We start from the raw sequence: 25,211 nt of genomic DNA on the forward strand, positions 1-25,211 counted from the left end.
GGTCAAGGAAGAAGTAAAAGAAGAGAAGAAAGAAGCAAAGGAAGTCACTGAAGTCATCAAAGAAGGCATCACTTCCATACTAGAAAAGATCCCACTATTCCCAGCTGCTGCAATGACGATCAGTGACATCAGAGCAGAGGAGGTAACCAAGGAAGAACCAGTCTCCCCTAAGAGTGACATCAGTGGCAAGACAGACATTAGTGAAAAGGTCGATGTCAGTGTCAAGAGTGACGTAGTAAAAGAGGAAGTCAAGGAGGAACTCGTCACGACTGACATCACTAAACCTGCAGAAGAAGTTCCAATTTCCCCTAAGAGTGACATATCAGTGAGTCTAAAGAGTGACATCAGTGCAAAAAGCGATGTCCTTACCAAAGAACTTAAGGAGGAAGTCACTGTCACAGAAATTACTAAAAAACCAACAGAAGAGGCTCCACTTTCACCAAAGAGTGACATCTCTGAAAAGAGTGATGTCAGCAAAGCGAGCGAAGTCAGTAAAGCAAGCGAGGTCAGTAAAGTCAGCGAACCCAGTAGAGTCAGTGAAGCCAGTAAAGTCAGTGAAGTCAGTAAAGTCAGCGAAGTCAGTAAAGTCAGTGAAGTTAGTAAAGTCAGTGAAGTCAGTAAAGAAATTGCACCTGAAGAGGAAAAACCTACCGAAGAAGCCCCACTTTCCCCCAAGAGTGATATTTCCATTAGCGCCAAGAGTGATATCAGTGCTAAGAGTGATATCATTACCAAGGAACTCAAAGAGGAAGTCACTGTCACTGAGATCACTAAAAAGCCGTCAGAAGAGGCTCCACTTTCACCAAAGAGTGACATTTCTGAAAAGAGTGATGTCAGTCTCAAGAGTGATGTCAGCAAAGCGAGCGAAGTCAGTAAAGTGAGCGAAGTCAGTAAAGTCAGTGAAGTTAGTAAAGTCAGTGAAGTTAGTAAAGTCAGTGAAGTAAGTAAAGTGAGTGAAGTCAGTAAAGTAAGTGAAGTCAGCAAAGAAATTGCGCCTGAAGTAACAAAACCTACAGAAGAAGCCCCACTTTCACCCAAGAGTGACATTTCCGTTAGTGCCAAGAGTGATGTCAGCGCAAAGAGTGACGTTCCTTCCAAAGATGTCAAGGAAGAAATCTTCGCAGTTGACATAACGAAGAGGCCAACAGAAGAAGCCCCAATATCTCCAAAGAGTGACATCTCAGTTAGTGCAAAGAGTGACATCAGCGAAAAGGTTGATGTCAGCATTAAGAGTGATGTCATTACCAAAGAACTTGAAATCACAACAACTGAAGTCTCAAAACCAACAGAAATGGCCCCAGTATCTCCAAAGAGTGACATTTCAGTAAGTGCCAAGAGTGATGTCAGTGCTAAGAGTGATGTCATCACCAAAGAGGTCAAAGAAGAAACTGTAACTACTGAAGTCACCACGAAGCCAACCGAAGAAGCACCCCTTTCACCCAAAAGCGATATCTCTGTTAGTGCCAAGAGTGATGTTAGTGAAAAGAGTGATGTTAGTAAAGTAAGCGAAGTTAGTAGAGTAAGCGAAGTCAGTAAAGTAAGTGAAGTCAGTAAAGTAAGCGAAGTCAGTAAAGTGAGTGAAGTCAGTAAAGTAAGTGAAGTCAGTAAAGTAAGTGAAGTCAGCAAAGAGATTAAAGAATTACCAATTACTGATGTCAGTAAAAAACCAAGTGATGAGGAATCGGTGTCTCCTAAGAGTGACATCTCAGCTGGTGCCAAGAGTGATATCAGTGCTAAGAGTGAAGTAATAACTAAAGAAGAAATCACAACCGAAGTGACAAAACCTACCGAAGAAGCTCCATTGTCACCCAAGAGTGACATATCCGTTAGTGCCAAGAGTGACGTCAGTGCAAAGAGTGAAGTAGTCAAAGACACTGAAGAAAAACTGGAGATTGATGTCACTAAAAAACCAGAGGAAGAGGCACCCATATCTCCCAAGAGCGATATTTCCGTCAGCGCAAAGAGTGACGTAAGTGCAAAAGACAAAAAAGTCGATCACGACATAGAGGAGAAACTGGAGACATCAGAGGAAGTCACCACAGTAGGTTTCATGTCAGTCAGCATGAGGTCACACGTCGTCCGCACAGACATCACTGAAACAACTGTGACGCAGGAGTATGAAGAAGCTCCGTTGTCCCCGAAAAGTGACGTGTCTGTTGGGGCCAGAAGTGACATCAGTTTCAAGAGTGATGTCATGGCCAGGGAAATAAAGGAGGAAATGGTTCCAGTTGACATCACTAAGAAACCAACAGAGGAAGCTCCACTTTCACCCACGAGTGACATCTCTGTAAGTGCCAAGAGTGACGTAAGTGCGAAGAGTGATGTCATTACCAAGGAACTCAAGGAAGCAGTCACCATTACAGAAGTTACTAAAAAACCAACAGAGGAGGCACCACTTTCACCCAAGAGTGACGTCAGTGCAAAGAGTGATGTCCTCACCAGAGAGCTGGAGGAACAAATTATACCTACTGAAGTCACCAAGAAACCATCAGAAGAGGCTCCACTTTCGCCCAAGAGTGACATCTCTGTTAGTGCCAAAAGTGATGTCAGTGCAAAGAGTCCCAAAGAAGTCAAAGAGGAATTCTTCGCAATCGATGTGACGAAGAAACCAACAGAAGAAGCCCCAGTTTCTCCAAAGAGTGACATTTCAGTTAGTGCAAAGAGTGAAGTCAGCGAAAAGACTGATGTCAGTATCAAGAGCGATGTCATTACCAAAGAACTTGAAATCACAACAACTGAAGTCACAAAACCAACAGAAATGGCCCCAGTATCTCCAAAGAGTGATATTTCGGTAAGTGCCAAGAGTGATGTCAGTGCTAAGAGCGATGTCATCACCAAAGAAATCAAAGAAGAACTCGCAACTACTGAGATCACTACGAAACCGACCGAAGAAGTCCCACTATCACCCAAGAGTGACATTTCTGTTAGCGCCAAGAGTGACATCAGTGCAAAGAGTGATATTCTTGCCAAAGAAATCAAGGAGGAAGTCCCTACAAAACCATCAGAAGAGGCTCCACTGTCACCCAAGAGTGACATTTCCGTCAGTGCCAAGAGTGATGTCAGTGCAAAGAGTGACATCACGAAGGAGGTCAAAGAGGAAGTTATCACAACAGAAGTCATTAAGAAAACTACCGAAGAAGCCCCTGTATCGCCAAAGAGTGACATCTCTGTTAGTGCAAAGAGTGATGTCAGCGCAAAGAGTGACATCTCTAGAAAGGACGAAGTCATTACAGCAGAGATTAAGGAGGAAGTTCACAAAATCGATGTCTCGAAGAAACCCACGGAAGAGGCACCAGTTTCACCCATCAGTGACACTTCCATCAGCGCAAAGAGTGATATCAGCGAAAAGGGTGATGTAATTACAAAGATATCTAAAGAGATCAAGGAAGAAATCATAAAGACTGACATCACTAAAAAGGTAACTCCGGAACTTTCACTTAAGCCTGATGTCAAGGAGGAGCCAACTGTTGGGCTATCAAATGGTGACATCACTCCAAGCATTAAGAGTGAGGCTAGTTCTAAGGAAATATCTGGGAAGTCCATAGACGAGAGCCCTATGTCTCCAGTGAGTGATATCAGCGCAAAGAGTGACCTCATTGCAAAAGAGGCCAAAAAGGAACCAGAACACGGTTTTCTAGCACCAGACAGCTTCCTTTCTGTCAGCATGAGAACCCACGTCGTTGAAACTGCGCTGCTGAAGCCACTAACTATTGACATCACACCTAAACCAGACGAAGTACCCTTGATATCAAAACCCGAGGAGATGAAAGAAGGGATTCTAAAGATCGACACATCAAGGAAGCCAGATGATGTCTCTGTGTCCCCTAAGAGCGACATCTCCTCGAGTGCCAAGAGTGATCTTTCAGTCAGTGACATCAGCTTTAAGGATAAGAAGGAAGAGCCAGCAGCTGACGTCGCTACAAAAGACCTTGAACCTGATCTCATTTCACCAAAGAGTGCAAAATCAGACCTCATTTCACCAAAGAGTGCAAAATCAGAGCCTAGTGTACATGATGTCTCCAAGAAGTCGGTGGAAGAGGCCCCCTTGTCTCCTAGAAGCGACATTTCCAGCAGTGCAAAGAGTGACATCAGCTCGAAAGGATCAGAGCTGGACAAGGAGTCAGTTCCATTTGGTATTGTGCCACCCACAACACACGTAATGGCTGCTAAGAAGATTGACATTTCATTAACCGAATTCAAGGACGAAAAACTTACAATTGAAGTCACACAGAAGCCCGATGAGGCACCTCAGTCGCCGAAGAGTGATATTTCTGAGAGTGCAAAGAGTGAAGTTAGCTCAAAGAGCGAGGTTAGCTCTAAGAGCGGAAAGGATGTACCCAGTAAAGCTGACGAACTGTCTGTCTCATCTAAAAGTGACATTGTTGATGCAAAAGCTGACATCAGTCTAAAGGAGGCTGAGAAAGTCGATGCAGAAAAGAAAAAGACACCTGCTGAACCACTGTCTCCAGCTAGCATCAAGAGTGATGTTAGTTCCAAAGATATTTCAAAGAAATCCACTGGAGAACCTCCTTTGTCTCCTAAGAGCGACATATCTCCAAAGAGTGATGTTTCAGTGAGTGAGAAATCAGAGATTAGCAAGAAGAGCGAAGTCAGCCGCGAGAGTGATACCGCACCTCCTAAAGTTGACATTGCCGCTGCTCCACCTACAAAACCAGTCAGCCCAAGGGCGTACATTGAAGAAGAACCTCCCTACGGCATGTACAAGGAGGAACCAGTGTACAGCATCCTGAAGGCGGAGAGGGCTGAGATAGTGACAGTTTCACCCGACACTACACCTGGCTCTCCACCCATGTCTCCAACTATGCGTGAGATTGGTGTTGCAGGCATCTCTCTTGTATCCAGCATCACTGAAGGCAAAGAAGAAAAGGCAGACATTATGACAACGTCTGTATATGAAGGGAGCTCTACCGTGTTTGTCCCCACAACAGGTGATATTACTCAGCAAGCTATGGCTGATGTAATGACAACCAGCATGCATGAAGACTTTGATGCCATGACCTCCTCTGTCTATGAACCTAGTGGCGATATCATGACTTCGTCTATATATGGTGAAGACTTTATGCACAGTGTGGAGGAGACAACTACTACAGTGCTGTCTAGGGCAAAGGAGACTGATGACATCATGTCTACTTCTATGTATGGCACGCTCGAAGACAAAGACGTAGACGACTTGCACAAGCCAGCTGATGACATCACTTCTCCACGAAGTGTCACGTTTGGTAAGATTCAAGAGGTGGATGATGGCAAGACATCCGAAAGTGCATCAGAGGCAGATGTAGGGAAATACCCAACAGTGTCTCCCCGAAGTGATCAGTCTTCAGAAGTGTACCAGCTGCCTTCAATCTCCCCTCGAAGTGACGGCTATGAAGCTGAACTCAGTGGCCAGTTTGATGACCGAGATGACCAGGCACCATCCTCACCCCGGTCAGACATCTCTTCTATCTCAGACATTGTGAGAAGGGAGCAAAAACACGCAGTCACAGAAAAAATAGTGAAAGAAACTATAACAACGGTCCAACGTGACGTTTTGGACAGTGGCAGATCAGTGTCGCCCAAAAGCGATACTACAGTCAGTGACCTTGCAGCCAAAGATGGTCTAGATTCCCTTGAGTCCTTCAGGTTGCAGCCAGTTTTAGGCGGTGACAAGGAATCTGATGAAGGGAAGCCAGTGTCACCACGCAGCGATGTATCTGGAAAGAGTGACGTATCCGAGAAAGATTCTGCATTTGATGACAGAGATAAGTTCTCCAGCCTTGAGAGTCATATAATGCCATCTCTGCCAACTGACACTAAAATCACAGAAGCGGATATTTCATTATACACAACTATATCAGAACAAATCAGTAAATCAGAAGTCAGCGAAGTCGTCCAGGAAGCTGTATCAGCGAAAGAAACTAAACTACTGACAACCGCTGGGGAAAAGGTATCAAAAGTATCTGAGTCTGTCTCTGAAAGCACAAAAACCGATATTACTTCAGTATCTGAAGTTAGTTTAGGAGTCACTACAAGTCTAGTTAGTACATATGATAGCACAAAAGCACTCATTGAGGAAACAAGGGAGTTACTACGAAGCACAAAGTCAGAACCCAAAGACACTAGTATTATTCCAACTGATAAGGAACTTCCACAACCCAAAACGGACGGTTCAACCGAAGATGAGAGCTCAGTTAGCTACAAACAAGAGCCAATCACACCATCAGTCACACAGGAAGCTATTATGTCTCCACCCATTAGTGATGCTTCTGGCAGTTCAAAAAGTGATGTCACCTCCATCGATGCCAAAGAACTGCCTAAAGATCCATCCCTAAAAGAGGAAGATTCAAGAGCACTCACGGGATCTCCTGGAAGTGAGGTGTCAGAGGAAATTTTCAAAGACGAAGTGAAAGAAACAGTAAAGCATGTTTCAGACACCATTGCCGAGGTAACGGAAGTTGCTCGTGAAATCACCACTGCAGTAACTTCTATCACAGAAACAAGCACAACCAAGACTGCCTTCCAGGACTTCAGAGAAACAGCCTCCCCACCTCCTTCCCCAGATAAGTCCGTTTCATCCATATCATCCCACGTAGAAAGCGAGTCGATCTCCACTACAAAAGATAAGACAGTGACAGAGAAAACAGAGGAGACTGTGACTGAAGAGAAGATGACTATTGGAGAAGCCATAAAGTCGTCAGCAGCTGCTGCTACCACACTGGTTACTCACACCCTCATTAAGTCTGTGTATGACGCACCTGAAATGGCTCCTACAACAACTGAAGCTCTGCCAAAGGAAACGGCGACAATCACCACAACTACGACAGATATCACTAAGCCTGATATGAAGCCCTCTGACTTCCCCGAGACTAAAATGGATGACTCCAAGCATTTAGATGAATCCACTATGCCTTCCTCCTCTTCCTCCTCCTCCATCAGCGGTGTTGAGGGTATTGTGAAAGAGGCTAAGAAGGAAACTGAACATGACAAACTGCCCTCAGTCACCTCACCCACTGGGAAGCCATTGGGTGAAGTGAGCGAGACGACATTGACCAAAACACACACCGAGCAAGTGTCAACTGAAGAGTACAAGTCCCTCACTGCCATTACTGATAAGTCTAGTTCTGTTAAGGAAGTCACAACAACTACTGCGGTCAAAGAAATTCCACCCAAGGAAGTCCCAGTGGAAACACAAAAAGTACCCAAAACTGAAGAAAAACCTCAGAAGGTTATGCCAGACAAAGATGTCTCAAAACCAGATGAACCAACTGCAAAGGAAATCACAAAAACCACATTGAAAGAAACTACTGAAACTGACGAAGAACGTGAGCTGACTGAGAGAACATCAGAATACACTACATTTACCACCGTCACCAAAAGAACAATCAGTGGCGAGCAAAAGGAAACATATGAGGTGAAGGATGAGCCTCTTGAAGGTGAAACAGTTTCCACAACGACCATTAAGAAAACCATGATTGAAGATGAACCACATGAAGTTTTTGAAACTATAGAGGAACCATCCGAGTTCAGGACAGTAACCACAACAACCAGGACAATCAAACGAATCCTTAGCAGTGATGGCGAGGAAAAAGAAAAGGTTGAAACGTATGAAGAACCAACGGAAGGAGGAGAGATGGTAACCAAAACCGTTATAACAAGAGTGATTTCGGGTGAACCAAAGGAGGTTTCCGAAGAGCCAACAACAACCACGACAGTCACAACAAGAACCATCAAGAAAACTATAATCCGCAGCGACGGTGAAGCCATAGAGACTGTTGAAACTATTGAAGAACCAGAAGAGGGAGAACCAGTAACTACCACTGTAACCAGAACCCTAGTTGACGGAGAGGAAGTCAAAGAACCATCAAAACTGGCTGATGAGTCCCAAACCACCACCACAACCACTACAAAAATCATCAAGCGAACCATCACTGGTGAACCAACTGAAACAGTGGAAACGTATGAAGAACCAGCTGAGGGTGAGACAGTAACTCGCACCATTGTTAGAAGAACCATGCTGGAAGGAGAACCAAAGGAAGTGATCAGCGAGCCATCAACCACATCTACAGTCACAAGAACCATCAGGCGAACGATTATCACCAGTGACGGTGAACGAAAGGAGACGGTAGAGACTTATGAAGAACCAATAGAGGGAGAACCTGCAACAGAGACCACAGTTACAAGGAAGATGGGTGATGAAGGAGATGAGAAGGATATTTTGAAGGGTGATGAAACACGAACCACAACCACCGAAACAGTAAAGCGAACTATCATCACCCAGCCAACTGAAACGGTTGTGACACGCGTAGAACCAGTGGAGGGAGAGATTGTGACCCGTACGATCGTCACAAAAACCATGCTAGAGGGTGAACCAAAGGAAGTAATTATTGAACCCTCAACTACATCCACGGTGACGACGAGAACCATCAAGAGAACCATAATTACCGCTGACGGCGAGACAAAAGAGACAGTAGAGACAGTGGAAGGATCAGAGGATGAAGAACCGATGACTAAAACCACCGTGACAAGAACTGTGCTTGAGGGCGAACCAAAGGAAGTGATCAGTGAACCATCCACCACATCCACAGTCACAACTAGAACCATCAAGAGAACCATAGTCACCGCTGACGGCGAGACAAAAGAGACAGTAGAGACAGTGGAAGGATCAGAGGATGAAGAACCGATGACTAAAACCACCGTGACAAGAACTGTGCTTGAGGGCGAACCAAAGGAAGTGATCAGTGAACCATCCACCACATCCACAGTCACAACTAGAACCATCAAGAGAACTATAGTCACCGCTGACGGCGAGACAAAAGAGACAGTAGAGACAGTGGAAGGATCAGAGGATGAAGAACCCCTGGCCAAACCCATTGTCACAAGAACCATGCTAGAAGGCGAACCTGAAACTTCCACCACATCCACAGTCACAACTAGAACCATTAGGAGAACCATAATCACCGCCGACGGCGAGACAAAAGAGACGGTAGAGACAGTGGAAGGATCAGAGGATGAAGAACCGATGACTAAAACCACTGTGACAAGAACTGTGCTTGAGGGCGAACCAAAGGAAGTGATCAGTGAACCATCCACCACATCCACAGTGACGACGAGAACCATCAAGAGAACCATAATTACCGCTGACGGCGAGACAAAAGAGACAGTAGAGACAGTGGAAGGATCAGAGGATGAGGAACCAGTGACTAAAACCGTTGTCACAAGAACCATGTTAGAAGGCGAACCTGAAACTTCAACAACGTCCACAGTCACGAAAACCATCAGAAGAACCATAGTCACCGCTGACGGCGAGACAAAAGAGACGGTAGAGACAGTGGAAGGATCAGAGGATGAAGAACCGATGACTAAAACCACCGTGACAAGAACTGTGCTTGAGGGCGAACCAAAGGAAGTGATCAGTGAACCATCTACCACATCCACAGTCACAACCAGAACCATCAAGAGAACTATAGTCACCGCTGACGGCGAGACAAAAGAGACAGTAGAGACAGTGGAAGGATCAGAGGATGAGGAACCCCTGGCCAAAACCATTGTCACAAGAACCATGCTAGAAGGCGAACCTGAAACTTCCACCACATCCACAGTCACAACTAGAACCATCAGGAGAACCATAATCACCGCCGACGGCGAGACAAAAGAGACGGTAGAGACAGTGGAAGGATCAGAGGATGAGGAACCAGTGACCAAAACAGTTGTCACAAGAACCATGCTAGATGGCGAACCTGAAACTTCAACTACTTCTACAGTCACGAAAACCATCAGGAGAACCATAATCACCGCCGACGGCGAGACAAAAGAGACGGTAGAGACAGTGGAAGGATCAGAGGATGAAGAACCGATGACTAAAACCACCGTGACAAGAACTGTGCTTGAGGGCGAACCAAAGGAAGTGATCAGTGAACCATCCACCACATCCACAGTCACAACTAGAACCATCAAGAGAACCATAATCACAGCTGACGGTGAGACAAAAGAGATGGTAGAGACAGTGGAAGGATCAGAGGATGAGGAACCTGTAACCAAAACTACCGTGACAAGAACCATGCTTGAGGGTGAACCAAGGGAAGTGACTAGCGAGCCTTCAACTACATCCACCGTGACAACAACCATCAGGAGAACCATAATCACCGCTGACGGCGAGAGAAAGGAGACAGTAGAGACAATAGAAGGATCAGGGGATGAGCCGGTGACCAAAACTACCTTGACGAGAACTCTTGTTGACGGAAAGGAGGATAAAGAAACCGCTAAAACCGCCAAAGAGCTCCTACGGGACTCTGAAACACTGACCACCACCACTAAGACTGTCATCAGTGAACCAGCTGAGAAGGCAACAACAGTCGTGGAACCAACTGAGGGTGAAGCTATAACCCGTACTACTGTGACGAAAACAATCCTCGAAGGTGAACCAAAGGAAACTGAGGACGAGTCGTTGGCTACTACTAGCACCACTGTAACAACTAGAACCATTAAGAAAACCATTATTAGCCGTGATGGTGAAGCCAAAGAAACCACTGAGACATACGAAGAGCCAGGTGAGGGAGAAAGCATTACCAAGACCACAGTGACAAGAACCAGTGTCGATGGAGGTGAAGCGAAGGAAACTGTGAGTGTGACTGAGGAAAAACCACAGGAGGCTGAAACAGTAACAACCACTACCAAGACCATCAAGAGGTCCATCATTAGTGAGCCTACAGAAACAGTTGAAACATACATAGAACCAGTCGAAGGTGAAACAGTAACCCGTACCATTGTAACCAGAACAATGCTTGAGGGACAGCCGCTGGAAACAGTGGTTACCCGTGAAGATGGGGCACTCAAGGGACAGCTTGCTGGAAAACCCGATGATACCACAACAGAAACTGTCACAAGCAGGACCATTATCAGAAGGACTGTGGTGAGTGGAGATGGAAAAACAGAGACCACTGAGACATACGAGGACGGAACTGGTGGTGAGCCAGTCACAAAAACTACCACCATTAAGATGACAGCAGGAGGGGAGCAGGTAGTTCACGAGACTGTTGATGGAAAAGCGAAAGAAATTCTACACGAGAAGGCACAAATCTCAGATGACGCGACGGAGACAGCAAAGACGACTGTGACACGAATGATCATCAGTGGCGGTGAAGCGGCTCCTGACAAGACCATGGTAGGTGACAAATCCTTCACAACGACCAAGTTAGACACAGCTCTAGACAAGACAAAGAGTACTGACGCGACAATGACCACGAAATCTATGACAAGCATGGATGTGGAGTCAACTGAAAGTCAAAAATTTATGTCCAGGGAATCGAAAACTTCATCCATCTCAAAGAAAACCAGTTCTGAGGAAAGAGACCAGTCCATAACTACCAAACACAGTGAACTGTCAAAAACCTTCGATGTAGCCCATGAGGACATTAGGAGCTCAAGGGAATCCGTATCAGCTGAAGAATCAAGTGTCCATGAGAGAGTCAGCACTGTTCGGAAGTCTTCAACAAGTAGTACTGAAGGGACACCAGGTAGTCCTAGAACTGGCCGTGTTGTAGTTAGGAAAGTGACAACTGTTATAACAAAATACTATGATGATGGTGAAGAGGTTGAAATGGAAGAGCTGCCAGGGGAAGAAGTAGTAGAAGTTCTTGGAGATCAGCAGGTCTCTGAGGACATCTTGCGAAAGATCTCTGGTTCAGCCTCACAGTCACCTATTACAGGAAGAAAGTATACTGGCCATCCAGGAGCTAAGTCTTATACTTGGACAAGTGAGGAATCTTTGAGTGGAGAGCCCACAATCTTCACTCGCACAACTAAACATACCATTAGTGATAGTGACACTGATGCCTCTGAAGGAGTACCTTCTGGTAGTGGCCCCAGACTCACACGCAGGTTGCTGAGTGATGATGCCTCAGATAAGGATGAGAGGCCACGATCAGCAAGTAGTGATGCCAGTGGCCAGGACATGTATCCTTCAGTGCAGAAGTCAGGAAAGACAGAGACATCAGAAACTGTCACTACCCACACTTTAAGTAGCAGTAGTGAACAAGCAAGTTTCATGTCCCATTATGGTGCTGCTAGTGTTAGTTACTCAACAGGAGTGGCACAATATCAGGAAGATGACGATGATGAACCCATATATGAATATCATCCACCAGTAGGAGCTCCAATTGATCAGTACCTCTACGGTGATCAAGGAAGAGATTTTGACAACGGCAACCTTCCCTCTCGTGCCAGAGTCCCATCAGTCACACAAGCACAAGATGATCTGAACAGAAATCAACAACTGGAGGGGTGGAGGACAGCTAGTACTAGCTATACCACTTCCACCCAACAGGCAAGGTCAACATCTTCAACCATCCAGACATCTAGTACCACCACAACCACAACAGCATCCACGAAAGATGCCAAAGCAACATTACAGCAGTGGGGTAAGCCTCTTGGCCTACCCTCTCCCGTCCCTCTTCCCACCCCTCACCCACCTTCAGACAGCCCCAAGCCCCAGAGTCCCCAGAAAGAGCGGCGAACGAGTAGGAAGTCCAAAAGGTCTTCGGGTCCTCCAGTCTACCTCGATCTCGCTTATGTCCCCCACGCAGCCAACCCCAACTATTCAAACGCAGACTTCTTCAGGCGAGTGAGAGCCAGGTACTACGTCTTCTCTGGCATCGACCCGGGAAGGGAGGTACTTGATGCCTTGCTCGAGGCCAAGATGGAGTGGGAAGATAAAGATATGGGTGAGTATACGAACGCTTAGTTAATTCTCGTTTAACATTATGGAGACTAAGCAATCAGAAAGAAATTCAGTGTTAGATCGGTTTCTTCCATCAACAGCTGTTTCTAGATAATTTTTGGATCTCCTTTAAATTACTCAAAAGCAAGAACACAGCTGTATAAACTACCTACGTTATAGTTACAATTTAGTTACTTTTTGATGTTTCTGAGTCAAACATATGAGCACGTCTTCAGTTGCTTTCCGTTCCTTTGCACCACTATTTCATCTTTGTTCCACACTTAACTCCTCCTTCACGAATTGTACAGCATTGGAACCAAATTCGCGTATGCTTAGGATGGTTTCTAAGACCCCTTCCCTACTGTTCTTTTGTACTCTACCTACATTTTTTTCAATATTAATGACATACATTGTACAGATAACATGTATAATTAAATTAACGTTCTTTGGGTCGAATACTTAAACATATGAAGGATTGCATCCCTGTCGTAACTTAGATTTATTTTTGCAGGAAGAAGTAACCCAGTAGATACAGGGAAAACACACAAAAGTAAATTACCAGATACAGAAATGTCACAAAAATAGGCTACCAGATACAGAAATAACAGACAATAGTAAATTAACGAACTAGAAGCAGAAACAACATCAAGAAGAAAGTAACGTACAAGATACAAGAATAACTAATAAGAAAGGTGTTAGTCTCCTTAACCGATGAGAATCACGCCCCTAGCAAACCATGCCTTTATAACTGAAGCTTGACATTTTCCTTGCAGAGGTAACGATCATTCCCACCTACGACACAGACGCCCTGGGCTACTGGGTCGCCGCCAATGAAGACGCCCTCATTGCCAACAAGATAGACCTGGCTCCATCTGCCTCTCGCTGCACCATCAATCTACAGGACCACGAAACCAGCTGCAATGCCTACCGTCTCGAGTTCTAAAAGACAGAGGGGGAAGGGACAGTGCGTTGTTACTCTACCCTCTCTAACTGACGTTCTTGTCATGTTAGTACCTTGTATCCTAACATGTCCTCTCTACTCCTGATCAAAATAATCCAGCTATGAAATTCTCCCCTTCAAAAAATATCACATCACTGCCCATCTCTTCACCACTTGTAAAACGAAATTCTTTGTTGTTCTGAAACACCATAAGAGCATCACTATAATCACATCGTTTTTTCCAAGGGAATCTAAGTTCCAGTAAGCTTCATTTGCACTCCACCGACACTACCATTGCAACACAATGCCAGGCAACATTATCAGGTGCGCTGGCTGAACCCCGTCGTTCCCTCTCACCACCCGAACCTAACCCACCCGCACCCTTACTGCCTTCCATAAGTGAATCCAGAGCTCCAAACAAGCCGTCTGTCCATCTAGCTGTCTGTCTGTCTGTCTGTCTGTCTCCACTTTATAATAGTCAGATATTCGTGTGAAAGTTTTAGCCATCCAGTTTTCATGTAAAAAAAAAAAAAAAAAAAGGCACCAACTCTTTCCCACAGCAGATGAGTACTGTGTAGAGGGTTGGTGGTCACGTGTCCTCGTTAGATGTTCTCAGTAGTAACTTTTTTGAATGAGAGACAAGGTAGAATCGCAATCGCAGAAACGATGAAATGTGGATGTAGTTCGGGACAAGTCGGGTATGGGCTGCTTGAAGGAAGAGGGCCGAACAACGAATGCGGATGACGTCTGGGGTTGCTAAGATCTGTGAAGAAGACCATGTTAAAGTTGTACGTGTGAAATCAAGTGATTGAGAGTGAATCAAGGCGTAATGCACAACACCGGGTTTAGATGAACAACAGAAGACCAAGAGACAAGACTGTAACAAGCTGGATGAGTGAGAAATGAGGGGTCCGAGAATGGAATAAAGTGTTCAAGAGAAGAACAAGACACAGAAGATGACACAGGATGAATGACAAATGAGAACAGAGTTAACAGGCAACATCAGATTACTATGCTGAGCGACAAATGAGAAAGAAGTAATAGCTGACATTAAATGACAACGCTGAATGAAAAACGAGAAAGCAGCAAGGGCTGACAACATATTACAACACTGAATGACAACTGAGAAAGAGTAACCGATAGCACTGGATTATGCTGAACAACAAATGAGAAAGCAGTACTGCAAGGAGTCGGGCAGTGGTGTAGCAAGTGACGTCACATAATGCCTTATGAGGGGAGGTGATTGACAGTGTTGATAGATATGGAAGGTTTCAGTTTGTATTTCATAAGAGGATGAATCATTGGCCTTGAGTCTTATCCATCCATATTTATCTATAAAAATAATATCTTACATGATTATGTACTTTTCTAGAAACTTACCAAACTATGACAAAAAAAAGTGATAGTCTTAGACTCTATACTGACTCTGACTACAGAAAACACACAAACTGACAACATGAAAACAAGAAAAGCTTTCAGCAAACAATGACACTAAGTTGAACCGAATGTGACTTTGAATCCAAACTGTGAAGAAATTAATAAATCAATGCAACACTCCTACGACCGAATAGAGCGAAGCAATATATGAACTTTTTGATAACATAACATTCTTCCTATTGATCATTTTTTTTTCCATATCAGCGTCCATATAATCCAACATACTGAAGAATTTTATTGCACTAGGAGGAAAAAAATTAACACATACGCTATGTTCGAATAGAGTTTGCTCATTTTGTAAAATATATATTTAAAAAAAAAAAGTGTTATTAAGGCTACGTAGAGAATAAGGCGCATATATACTGACAGAAAATTAAGATTGTTATTTTTCTCTTTGTTATAGGTATTGTAGTTTTATGAAAGAACCCACCTGGCCTATTTTTTATCGCGTGAATAAGCATGATATGAAGATAAGTCCTCAAATTTTCATCTTCCAAAAGCAAGAAAGAGAGAGAGAAAGTGAGTGAGTGAGCTTGTGGGTGTGTGAGCGAGAGAGAGAGACTGAGTAAAAGAGAGAGAGAGAGAGAGAGAGAGAGAGAGAGAGAGAGAGAGAGTAAGAGTGAGGGGCCACAGAGAATAATATAACTACCTACCTACCATGTCAAACCAAAGGCGTGAATTTGGAAGATAATAAAACTGCTACGTAAAAAATAATAACCCGCTAACTATGCTAAACCATGATCAACCACTGTGATTATCGTGATAGTCCGAGCTTGCTACAACAACTTTTCTGATCCCTTGACCGCCTATCCGAACCTTGACTATCTGAACCCTATATGAACCCCGTCTATCTGAACCCTAACTGAACTCCATCTATCTGAACCCTATCTGAACCCCGGCTATCTAAACCCTAGTTATCTTAGCACTTTTGAACCCAAGCTGTCTGAACCTTGCCTATCTGAACCTTGTTTGAGCTTTGTGAAACCTCTCTGAAACTTAACTATGGTAACTATGTAAACCCTATCTGAACTCTTTTTGAACCTAAGTTGCCTGAACCCCTGACTGACTCTCTAGAACCTGAGCTCTCATTAACCCATCTGAACCCTAACTGAACAATGAACCCAGTATGAACTTTAACTATATGAACTCTTTGCAAACCGTCTGAACCTTTACTATTTGAAGTTTAACTATGTGAACCCTGTCTGAACTCAACCCTGTGCAGCTATCTGACCCCCTAATTGTCTAACCCTAAATCCTCCTCTTCCTCTTCCACTATTACTTCCTCTTTCTCCTCCTCCACCCTCTCTTCCTCCTTCCCCACCTCCTCTTTCATCACCACCCCTCCCCCCTTTTTAAAACCACATAGAGTAAGAGTGAAGAGCTGAGTGTCTTAAAAAATAATAGGGTGAATCAGAGTTCTCCTAGAAAACGCGTTGTTGGCGTCACCTATATTACGTTCCTTTAGGTTATTTCTATTTTTAACAACATTCCAATATATATATCAGTAAGGGAAGAATGAAGTGACGGGAATATATTACCCAAAAGTGAGGAATCAGAAAAATGTCACAAAATGAAGGACAAATGGACTAAGAAGTGCCCAAAATGAGACTAAAGAAATACCTAAAGAGAAAAGTGACAGATAACTGACCATAATAAGGACTCGAGAAACAAGAAAGAAAATACTCCGTATGGGAATCACAAGACCATTATAACCAAGTTGAAAAAATTGACTGAAATACAGAAAATTGTGAAAAAAAAAAAGTGATAGAAAATTGCCTCGACAAAGAAAAGACTTAGAAAAACGTCAGATTTAAAGAAAAAGTAACACTGAACTACATATGAAAAACTTGACAATACGCAACATGTATTTTTAAGACAAGATAAACGCCTCTGTGATGCGTTTAGTGTATAAAAGAAGCACCTTCTGAGTCGACATGAAAACAGGACTGAGGTCAAGAGAAATGGGAGAAGCGGACCCTCTCCTCCACATGCGACTGGTCAACGGAGCCCTTTGGTAACCATGGGGGTGGTTCCTTGGCTTGTAATTGGCTTGTTCGAGTTTGTGGTGGAGGGACAAGGAATGAGACAGATGAAGGTGCTGATGTTAAAAAGTATTGTCGTGAAAATAATGTGCCTGCGGTACTAGGTATCCTGTACTTATTATATTTCGCTACGGCACAGACTGAAATGAAGTTTCTGAAAAGAGTTTTTTAACGGAATACATGATAAAAGAATTTTGAAAATGAAAAATGGGTGAAATGACAGGACCAGAAAAAAGAAGAAACAGTAGTAATATAAGAGGAACATTATGTAAAAAGAGGAAAATTTTTGAAAAAGTATTAGTGTTATGATAAAAATGTGAAAAATGCAGTCTGTTAATTACAGGTGAGCCACAGAGCTCATAACAGGGAAAATAATTAAGGAAATAGAAATAAAAAGTGAAAGTAGTGCTCTGATGTGAATATAAACAAAAAAGAAGGAAAACTGTAAAAAAAAAAAAAAAGGGTGATGATACTGTAAGTGAAAGAAATTGTAAGGCTCAATAAAGAAAAGCTTCGTAATAGGACGCTGGAGAAAATGGTTAAGTTCGATAGTAGTAAGCTGCAAAAAGAGTAAAATAACTTAGTAGTAAACTAAAAAAAATAAAAAATAAATAAAAATACTAGTAAGCTGCAAACGGACGAAGAGCCAGAGCCACAGGAGAAGCTGCCAGGGAACAAGGGACCATTTCTCAAAGCACCGTCACTTCATTCTCAAACCCCGATATCGTCTCCGCCTACTGCCAGCTTAAGCCTATTCGCGAGGAGTGTGTGCTAAGGCAAATTCTCTTCCTAGGAACCACTAGCAATGAAATGGTGGGTGTGGGACTTTGGTTTTTAGCTATTTAATTTATTTTTCCTTATGCCAAAACCGAAGTCTCCCCCCTATTCCCGCCCTCACTCACCCTGGCAGTTTCCCCCCATTGCATACGAGGAATTTAGTATCCTTTTAAGTTGTGGGAATCACTACTAATGATGAAAAGGAGTGGGACTTTGGATTCAACATTTTTGTTTTTTATCATGGAAGACCAGAGTCTCCCCTCCCTCATCCTGGCACCGTTCCCTGGTGGAAAAAGAGTGAAAGTGCCAGATAATGTTTAGAAACCACTACTGTTTGTGATAAAACAGTGTGTACTTCAGCTTTCTTACTTTTTGTTTACCATGAAGAGTTCTAGCAACGTTCCCTAAAAGAAAACGAGTGACGGACCACATATTTTTTACTGTTAAATGATAGGAACTTTGGTACTTTTATTTTCATTGTTATTATGCTGAATTAAAGTCCCCCCTCCCTCGCTCTAGCAATGATCCCCTGGAATGAAAATGAGATATTGACCAAAGATTTGTTGGTTTACAATAACAGGCAATTATTCGTTAAACTGGAGCCGAGAGATGCTTCAAGTGCAGATACTCACTAATTATTAAGTAAAGGAGCAATCTACTCACAATTATGGCTCTAGGAGTTACGTAATAAACGAATTATCAAGAGACGTTATCGCAGGGTAAACTAAGGAAAACCGGAGACTCATGCTGGGAACTCCGCCAGAACTTTGTGATTTATGCTTAACATGGAGAGGTGATGTACCCAAATATGCCTCCAGGAGTTACTATAGAAAACGAATTATCTAAACGAGAATTTTCTGCAGGGTATCCTATGGAAAACAACGGAGATTCATACCAGGAACTCCGTCAAAGCTTTGTGATTTATAATTAACATGGAGAGAGTGTGACTGGTTTTTGTGCAGTAGGTGACGCCAACAACCCGAGGAGAACATGTATGGTTTAAGATGTTGCATTTAATGTGATCCGATGGCTTATCTGGGTGCTTAAGCAACTAACCCCTTTAATCCGATGACGTCTTTTTCTCATTCTATTCTTGCTACGGTTGAGCGATTTTTATTAAACTTAGGAGCGACTGTTTCGTACTGAAAGGGTTACATACAGTCTTCATGGACCGCTTCACACCTGGAGGTCTTGCCTTATTTATTAATAAGATCGTCAGGTGGTCACAAGATAATTTCACTCGTCTTAAGGGAGGCCTCTTGGATCGGCAGGGTTAATGAAGTCTACATTTAACTATTCCAATGGGAAAAGTTTCTCCTTAGCCAAATATAAGTCCGGTGGTAGGAAGATTAACGTGGAGAAGACGTCCTCGAACTGATGAGGTTTTGCCGAATGAGATACTTAATTCAGCTTAAAATATAACTAATGAATCTTGCACTTCAGCTTAGGAAAGCGCGAGGGACAGCTTTACAGACTTTTAGCAACGCATCAATTTCGCAGTTTCTTAATCTTTCTCCTGGAATAACGTCTTTAAGAAATTTGAACTCACACAACGAGAGGGAGTTTAACTTCTTTAGCCCGAAGACGTTCATCTTTTTCTGTTCTTCCTGCTACCATAAATTTTATTCAGCTTTGGAGACACTTACCAGACTTTGAGGGATTAGATATAGCTTTCAGTTAACCTTTTCGCTGCTAGATCTTTACTGAAGCTGAGTAAAATACTTTAGCGGTAGCATGATTAACATGAGAAAGACGTAATCGGGCGGAAGAAGTTAAATTTATCAAAATCGTTAGATAAACACCGAACAAAATTTATTAAAAGCAAATAAATTTACAAAACTATATCTCTAAAAGGAATAAAATTTTACTCAGATTTTTTTCAACAGCGGCCTTGTTAAAGAAGACATATGGGGGGGGGGAAACAGTGTAAAACGAGGAATCAACGCCTTCAGCCTGAAGACTGTATTTTGACGTTATTCTTGCTGCTACTGGACGATTTAATCTAGGAGTCTGGGGTAGTGAATGATTTAATGAAGGCTATATCTAATCCCTCCATTTTGAAAACACTCCCCTGCGTTCACGTAGGTAGTCTGATGGCAGCAAGAATAAAAACTAAAATGAGGTCCCAGGGTTGAAAGGACTGAAATTACAGTATTTTGAGGCATCCCGTCGAGGTGAGAAGAGGTGCTGTCTGTCTGTCTGCCTGTCTGTCTGAGCGTGATGGATGGTGTAACTGGGACATTATATATATATACATTACCCGACTCATGATATTGTGCCCTATATAAGGTCTTATATATAGATATATAAATATATTATGTAACATTAGGCGTTAAACGGGCAGTCTTGTGTGCTGTCTGTTCTCAAATTTAATCTTTATAAACAGGTTGAATAAGGATTAAAATGTGATACGATAATCATATACATTTAGGCTGTTATATAAATGGTGGAATTTGGTGGCACGGTCAAATTAAGTGTAAGACTACAAGCCAATGGATGTAGAGCGGTGAATTTGAGAAACAATTTGTGCAGTTCCAGTGGCTTCTCTAGAAGCAACTGTGACGGCCATACTGTTCCTGTGCAGTCTAAAAAAAAATAATAATGTTGTTTTGAGATATCCCCTCCTCTTCTCCCCTCCCCACCCCCTCTCCTCAGACCTTATAGTAAAGAGCGTTCTGAAGATCCTCGAACGGCAGCATTCCGACCATATTCATCTCCCTTGAATCAGCTTTTATTTTTCGCAATGTTAGCAAGCTAAGCTTTATTTACATCCCATAAAGGCCAGCTATCCCCCTCCTCCCCAAGCCCCCTTCCCAATCACGTTATAGGGTCTTCAGATATCGGTTCTTTGCCAGTCCCCCGTCCCTCCCCCTTCATTTCCAGGCTTCATTATATTATATCCAGCCTGTGCACTTTGTCGTGTGTTTAAAATAAAAAAAAGAGAAAATAAAAAATAATTAAATATAAACATAAATATCTATATTATTCTGGCGATAAAAAGCGGACGGAGTCTGTGGGGAAGTTTAGTGTGTGGAAGAAGAGATGGCAGGCAGAACGCACTGAAAACTAGACAAGACAGTGGACCAACCCTGTTGACATTTTACGTCACGTTCGAGTTGGTTCTCTTCTATCTTTTGTAATAGAAATCATGAAAATGCCCGGGATAACACACAAAAGGGAGGGGGGGATCATCACGAAAAAGGAATAATGCAAATAAAGAACAATGGGGAAAAAAGGCCCAAACAATGTGGAAAAGGATTAGGTAAAAAATAACTGGGAATAATAATGAGGATCAAGAAAAACAAGAAAAGGAAAAACGCTGATGAATATCGACTAACTCTGGTAAAACAAAGATGAGAACAAGAGGAAGATCAAGAAGACCACATAACTAACATTATCGGGAATTAATTTAAAAAAAAAAGGAAAACCTTAAAAAAATGAACAATTCTCCCTTTCCTGCCACCTCTCTCCCGTGCTCTATCTCCCCCCTCCCTCTGCCGCTCAGTCGTATCGTCCGGGCTGTGTGTGTGTGTTGGGTGGACTGTGGCTCTGACTGGAGGACGCTCTGTGACCCTATAGCCTTGGTAGATCCCCACGTCCCACCCTTTTCTCACAAATTGTTGTAAAAAAAAATTCACTTGTCTGTGAAGATCTAGGGGTTTGTTTAAGTGTTATCAGTTTTGCGGCAGGATAACTTTTATACAAGGAAAAAGAGCTGAAGAATCAGTGGCTAAATAGGCCACAAAATTCACACTCCCATTTCAAAACCACCGAAAACAAATGTTGTTGTTGACAGACACATGTTCATTCATTCAATCCCTAATTCATCAAAAAAATGCACAAACAACATACTCACATTTAAAGTTCATACCGTCATCTATTAAACATTAATATTTTTTAGGACTTAAGTTGCAGCAAATCCCATAACATCGAACAATTAACCCCAGCTTCCACTCTTTCAAAATAACAATAAGTTAAAGACAGCAATAAGAGACAATTACGATATTAAGATGATTTATATCAGCCTGTCTCCTGGTGCGTGGCAACTGCTTGGGCTAACTAGAGATGGCAGAGGTCGCCAGCCAGCCACACAATCCCACAAATGGAAAAATAATAAATACACAGCGCCTTATGTAGCTGCCTGCTTTACATGCTTTTCCTGCCTCTACGTCCTGTTCCCTCTAGTCAAAACCAAAAAAATGAAGAAAAGAAAAAAATTATTTAAAAATACCAAGACTTAACATAGGCATCTTAGAGATTCATTGACTCCGCTGAACACTTACTTTAAAATAATCCTTTTAAAAATAACAAAAAAAAAAAGTTATTAAAAAATGTGACTTGTTTGGCTATTTTGGCTCTTACATGCAAGTTCATTATGGTTCATTTTCGCTACGGGGGAAAATAAACCCTACTGAACCTTTACTTTGGGTTCATAATTGCTGGCCTTGTCACTGATATTAATGCATATGTATGGGATTACCCTGTGGAATTAAATAGTAGATGAAACAATATATATATGTGACTCTTGTTTCATTCACCTGTATATATACCGTATGTTTGTGTGACTTGATAGGCTAAACCCTTTCACTGCTGCTCTCATCTTTAACAAAATCGACTGGTGTTACTTCACTAAAATCTCAACAAACCTCGACAGCTGTTAAAGGACTGTATGCAGTTGGTATTTAGTCCTTTCGCTGCTGGGAAATTGCTCATATAAATCAAATCCTCTACAATTAACCTGAATAACACACTTCAGAATCCATCCTTGTGAAGAAGTTGTGACTCTAAATGCATTCATAGCAATGAAAGGGTTAATTAATAAGATCTTTGGGTTAATAATGTTGACGTTATACCAACATAGTCAGAGTCTGCATCTCGTGAGAACTTGAAAGGTTTTCTAGCAGTTCTTTACCAGTTATATATGCATATTGCACTTTACTATTTTCTTATACGTTATTTACGCTACTCATGTCCATATTACAGACATCAGCAATGTACATGCCAATGTGATTGTGTTCTGGCATCTCAAAATGATCAGATTTTGATTTTAGCTCCTTTCATTTTTTTTTTTTTTTTTTTTAAGGAAAGGACTGTGTAAAGGTTTCCGGCCCTCAGTTCTTTCTTTTGCATAAAAATAAATAAATAAATACGGTAAACGTTATAGTAAACCTTTTAAGCCCACGAGAATATAACTAGGTAGTAGGCGGTGGCGACCATCACCCACTCACTTGATGCAGTGTTGCCTACTTCTTCCTTAGCCTTTATCATTCATTTTCTGTGCCTGCCCTCCTCTCTTCCTGTTTCTCCCATCTTTCCTGTCACTTCTTATTGTTTTTCTTTCCTTTACAGGTGGCTTTACATTGAGTGACAAGTCAAATGGTTTCCTGTAAGACAAGAAACCATTTACAACGCTGGGTGGTAACCATATAACCAAACCATACGTGCTCCCTACGTATGAACAAGTGGGTTGGTGGAGGGTTGGTGCCCCTCCCCGTAAAACAAATAACTCAAGGTCAGGTGGCCACCCCTTGCGGGATTGCGGTGTCTGGCAATAGATAGATAGATAGATAGAGAATATAACTCCATCACATCAAAGGAACTGAAGCAGAAATATGAAGCTCTTTCTCTCGCTTCAGCGAGAAGCCAAAAACAGAACTTCAGGCATTTTACTGCCTCATATGAAAAGAGAACAGAGCCGGACACGAGCCTCGTATATTTTTTTTTTTTTTTTAACAGGCTGAGATTCCACAAAGAAAAGCAGAAACTGGAAAGAACATATTACCGTATATAATGATTCATAACGGTACTAACTCAACAACAAAAAAGATATTAATAATAGGGTAATAATAATAATAATAATAATAATAATAATAGAAACAATTATGGCTCCTCGAATTATCATTATCACCAAAAATATTACTGACTAGAATGCACTCAGACAGCCATACCTCCGCCAATGCCATTGCCATTAAAAAGGATCCGGATCCGGATCCGTGGATATAGAATCCGGATCAAGATCCTGATCCACCCCCAAATTTAATCAATTCTTTCTTGGCTCACGGCACACCCTTCCATACAGTCTCACTGAAACTCACTGAGAACTTTTGGAGCTACTGTGGGGGATACTCCGGATCTGGATCCGGACCCGCCCCCATATAATATCACTTCCTCCTTGAGCCATGGCCCATCCTTCCACAAAACTTCACTGAAATTCATTGAGAACTTTTGGAGATACTGCCTGGACAGACAGACAGACAGATAGACATAGGTGAATACATAACCTTCAGCTTCATTGAAGGAGGTAAATATATCTATATACTCTCTCTCTCTCTGCATATATATATATATATATATATATAGATATATATATATATATATAGATATATATATATATATATATATTCAATAGATTCATACAGTATATAGATACACACACAAAATATATATATAGATAGATGGAGAGATAGATAATCAAAATTACAAGGCCTACACGAAACAAAACACACAAGACAAAAAGCACACGAGAGGATGTAAAAATCACGAGAAGTGAGAGGAAAGCTGAGCACGACACGAAAGAGTTATCTGGGATGAGAAAGTGAGAAGAGAGAAAGTAAGAAGGAATTTTGCCAATATTCCCAAGAGAATGCAGAATGATCACACAGCTACAGAACACTGATGTACTCGTACCTCTGTGCAAATTACCACGATGATTACTGAACATACAAATAACTTTATACCAAAATTTGTGTGTTTGTATGTCTGGACCTCTGATCCCGAAAAAAAAAAAAAAAACGTAAATCCCCCAATTTAAAATATGTGTAGGGATATATGGCCATGGAACAATTGAACCATATTTACAGTAAATGCAATTAGGGAAGAAAGAAGGGCATGTCACCAAACCGAAACGTGTTTGGTAGAAGCAAGATAGAAGATGAAACAGTAAATTCAGAATGGTGTCCATCACTGTTAAGACCATAAACAGAAGGGGATATATATATATATATATATATATATATATATATATATATATATATATATATATATAGAGAGAGAGAGAGAGAGAGAGAGAGAGAGAGAGAGAGAGAGGGGGGGGAGGACTATGAGACACGTTGAATGCACATACAGACAGGGAGAGGGAGGGATGGGGAACTGTGTGTGTGTGTGTGTGTGTGTGTGTGAGAGAGAGAGAGAGAGAGAGAGAGAGAGAGAGAGAGAGAGAGAGAGAGAGAAGAGGGGAGGGGGCTATGTAGAAGAGGTTGAAAGCACGAGTGGCGAGCTGTGTGGCAAAAAATGAATGCACTGG

The 25,211-nt window shown here is 42.3% G+C and overlaps 1 protein-coding gene across 1 annotated transcript in view; it reads left to right on the forward strand.

Annotated features, from left to right (window-relative positions):
* The window catches only part of LOC145401090 (uncharacterized), a 361,735-nt gene extending 347,121 nt beyond the window's left edge, over positions 1 to 14,614 (forward strand). Inside the window, exons 11-12 of the mRNA XM_080273462.1 lie at positions 2 to 12,716; positions 13,486 to 14,614. Of these exons, the coding sequence (XP_080129588.1) occupies positions 2 to 12,716; positions 13,486 to 13,655 (12,885 nt within the window). The 3' untranslated portion in view covers positions 13,656 to 14,614. The remainder of the gene's footprint in view (position 1; positions 12,717 to 13,485) is intronic.
* Positions 14,615 to 25,211: the final 10,597 nt, after the last annotated feature.

Source organism: Coenobita brevimanus, chromosome 54 (assembly GCF_032717465.1).
Source record: "Coenobita brevimanus isolate Jiangsu-jjx chromosome 54, ASM3271746v2, whole genome shotgun sequence".
In the NCBI taxonomy this organism is placed as follows: domain Eukaryota; kingdom Metazoa; phylum Arthropoda; class Malacostraca; order Decapoda; family Coenobitidae; genus Coenobita; species Coenobita brevimanus.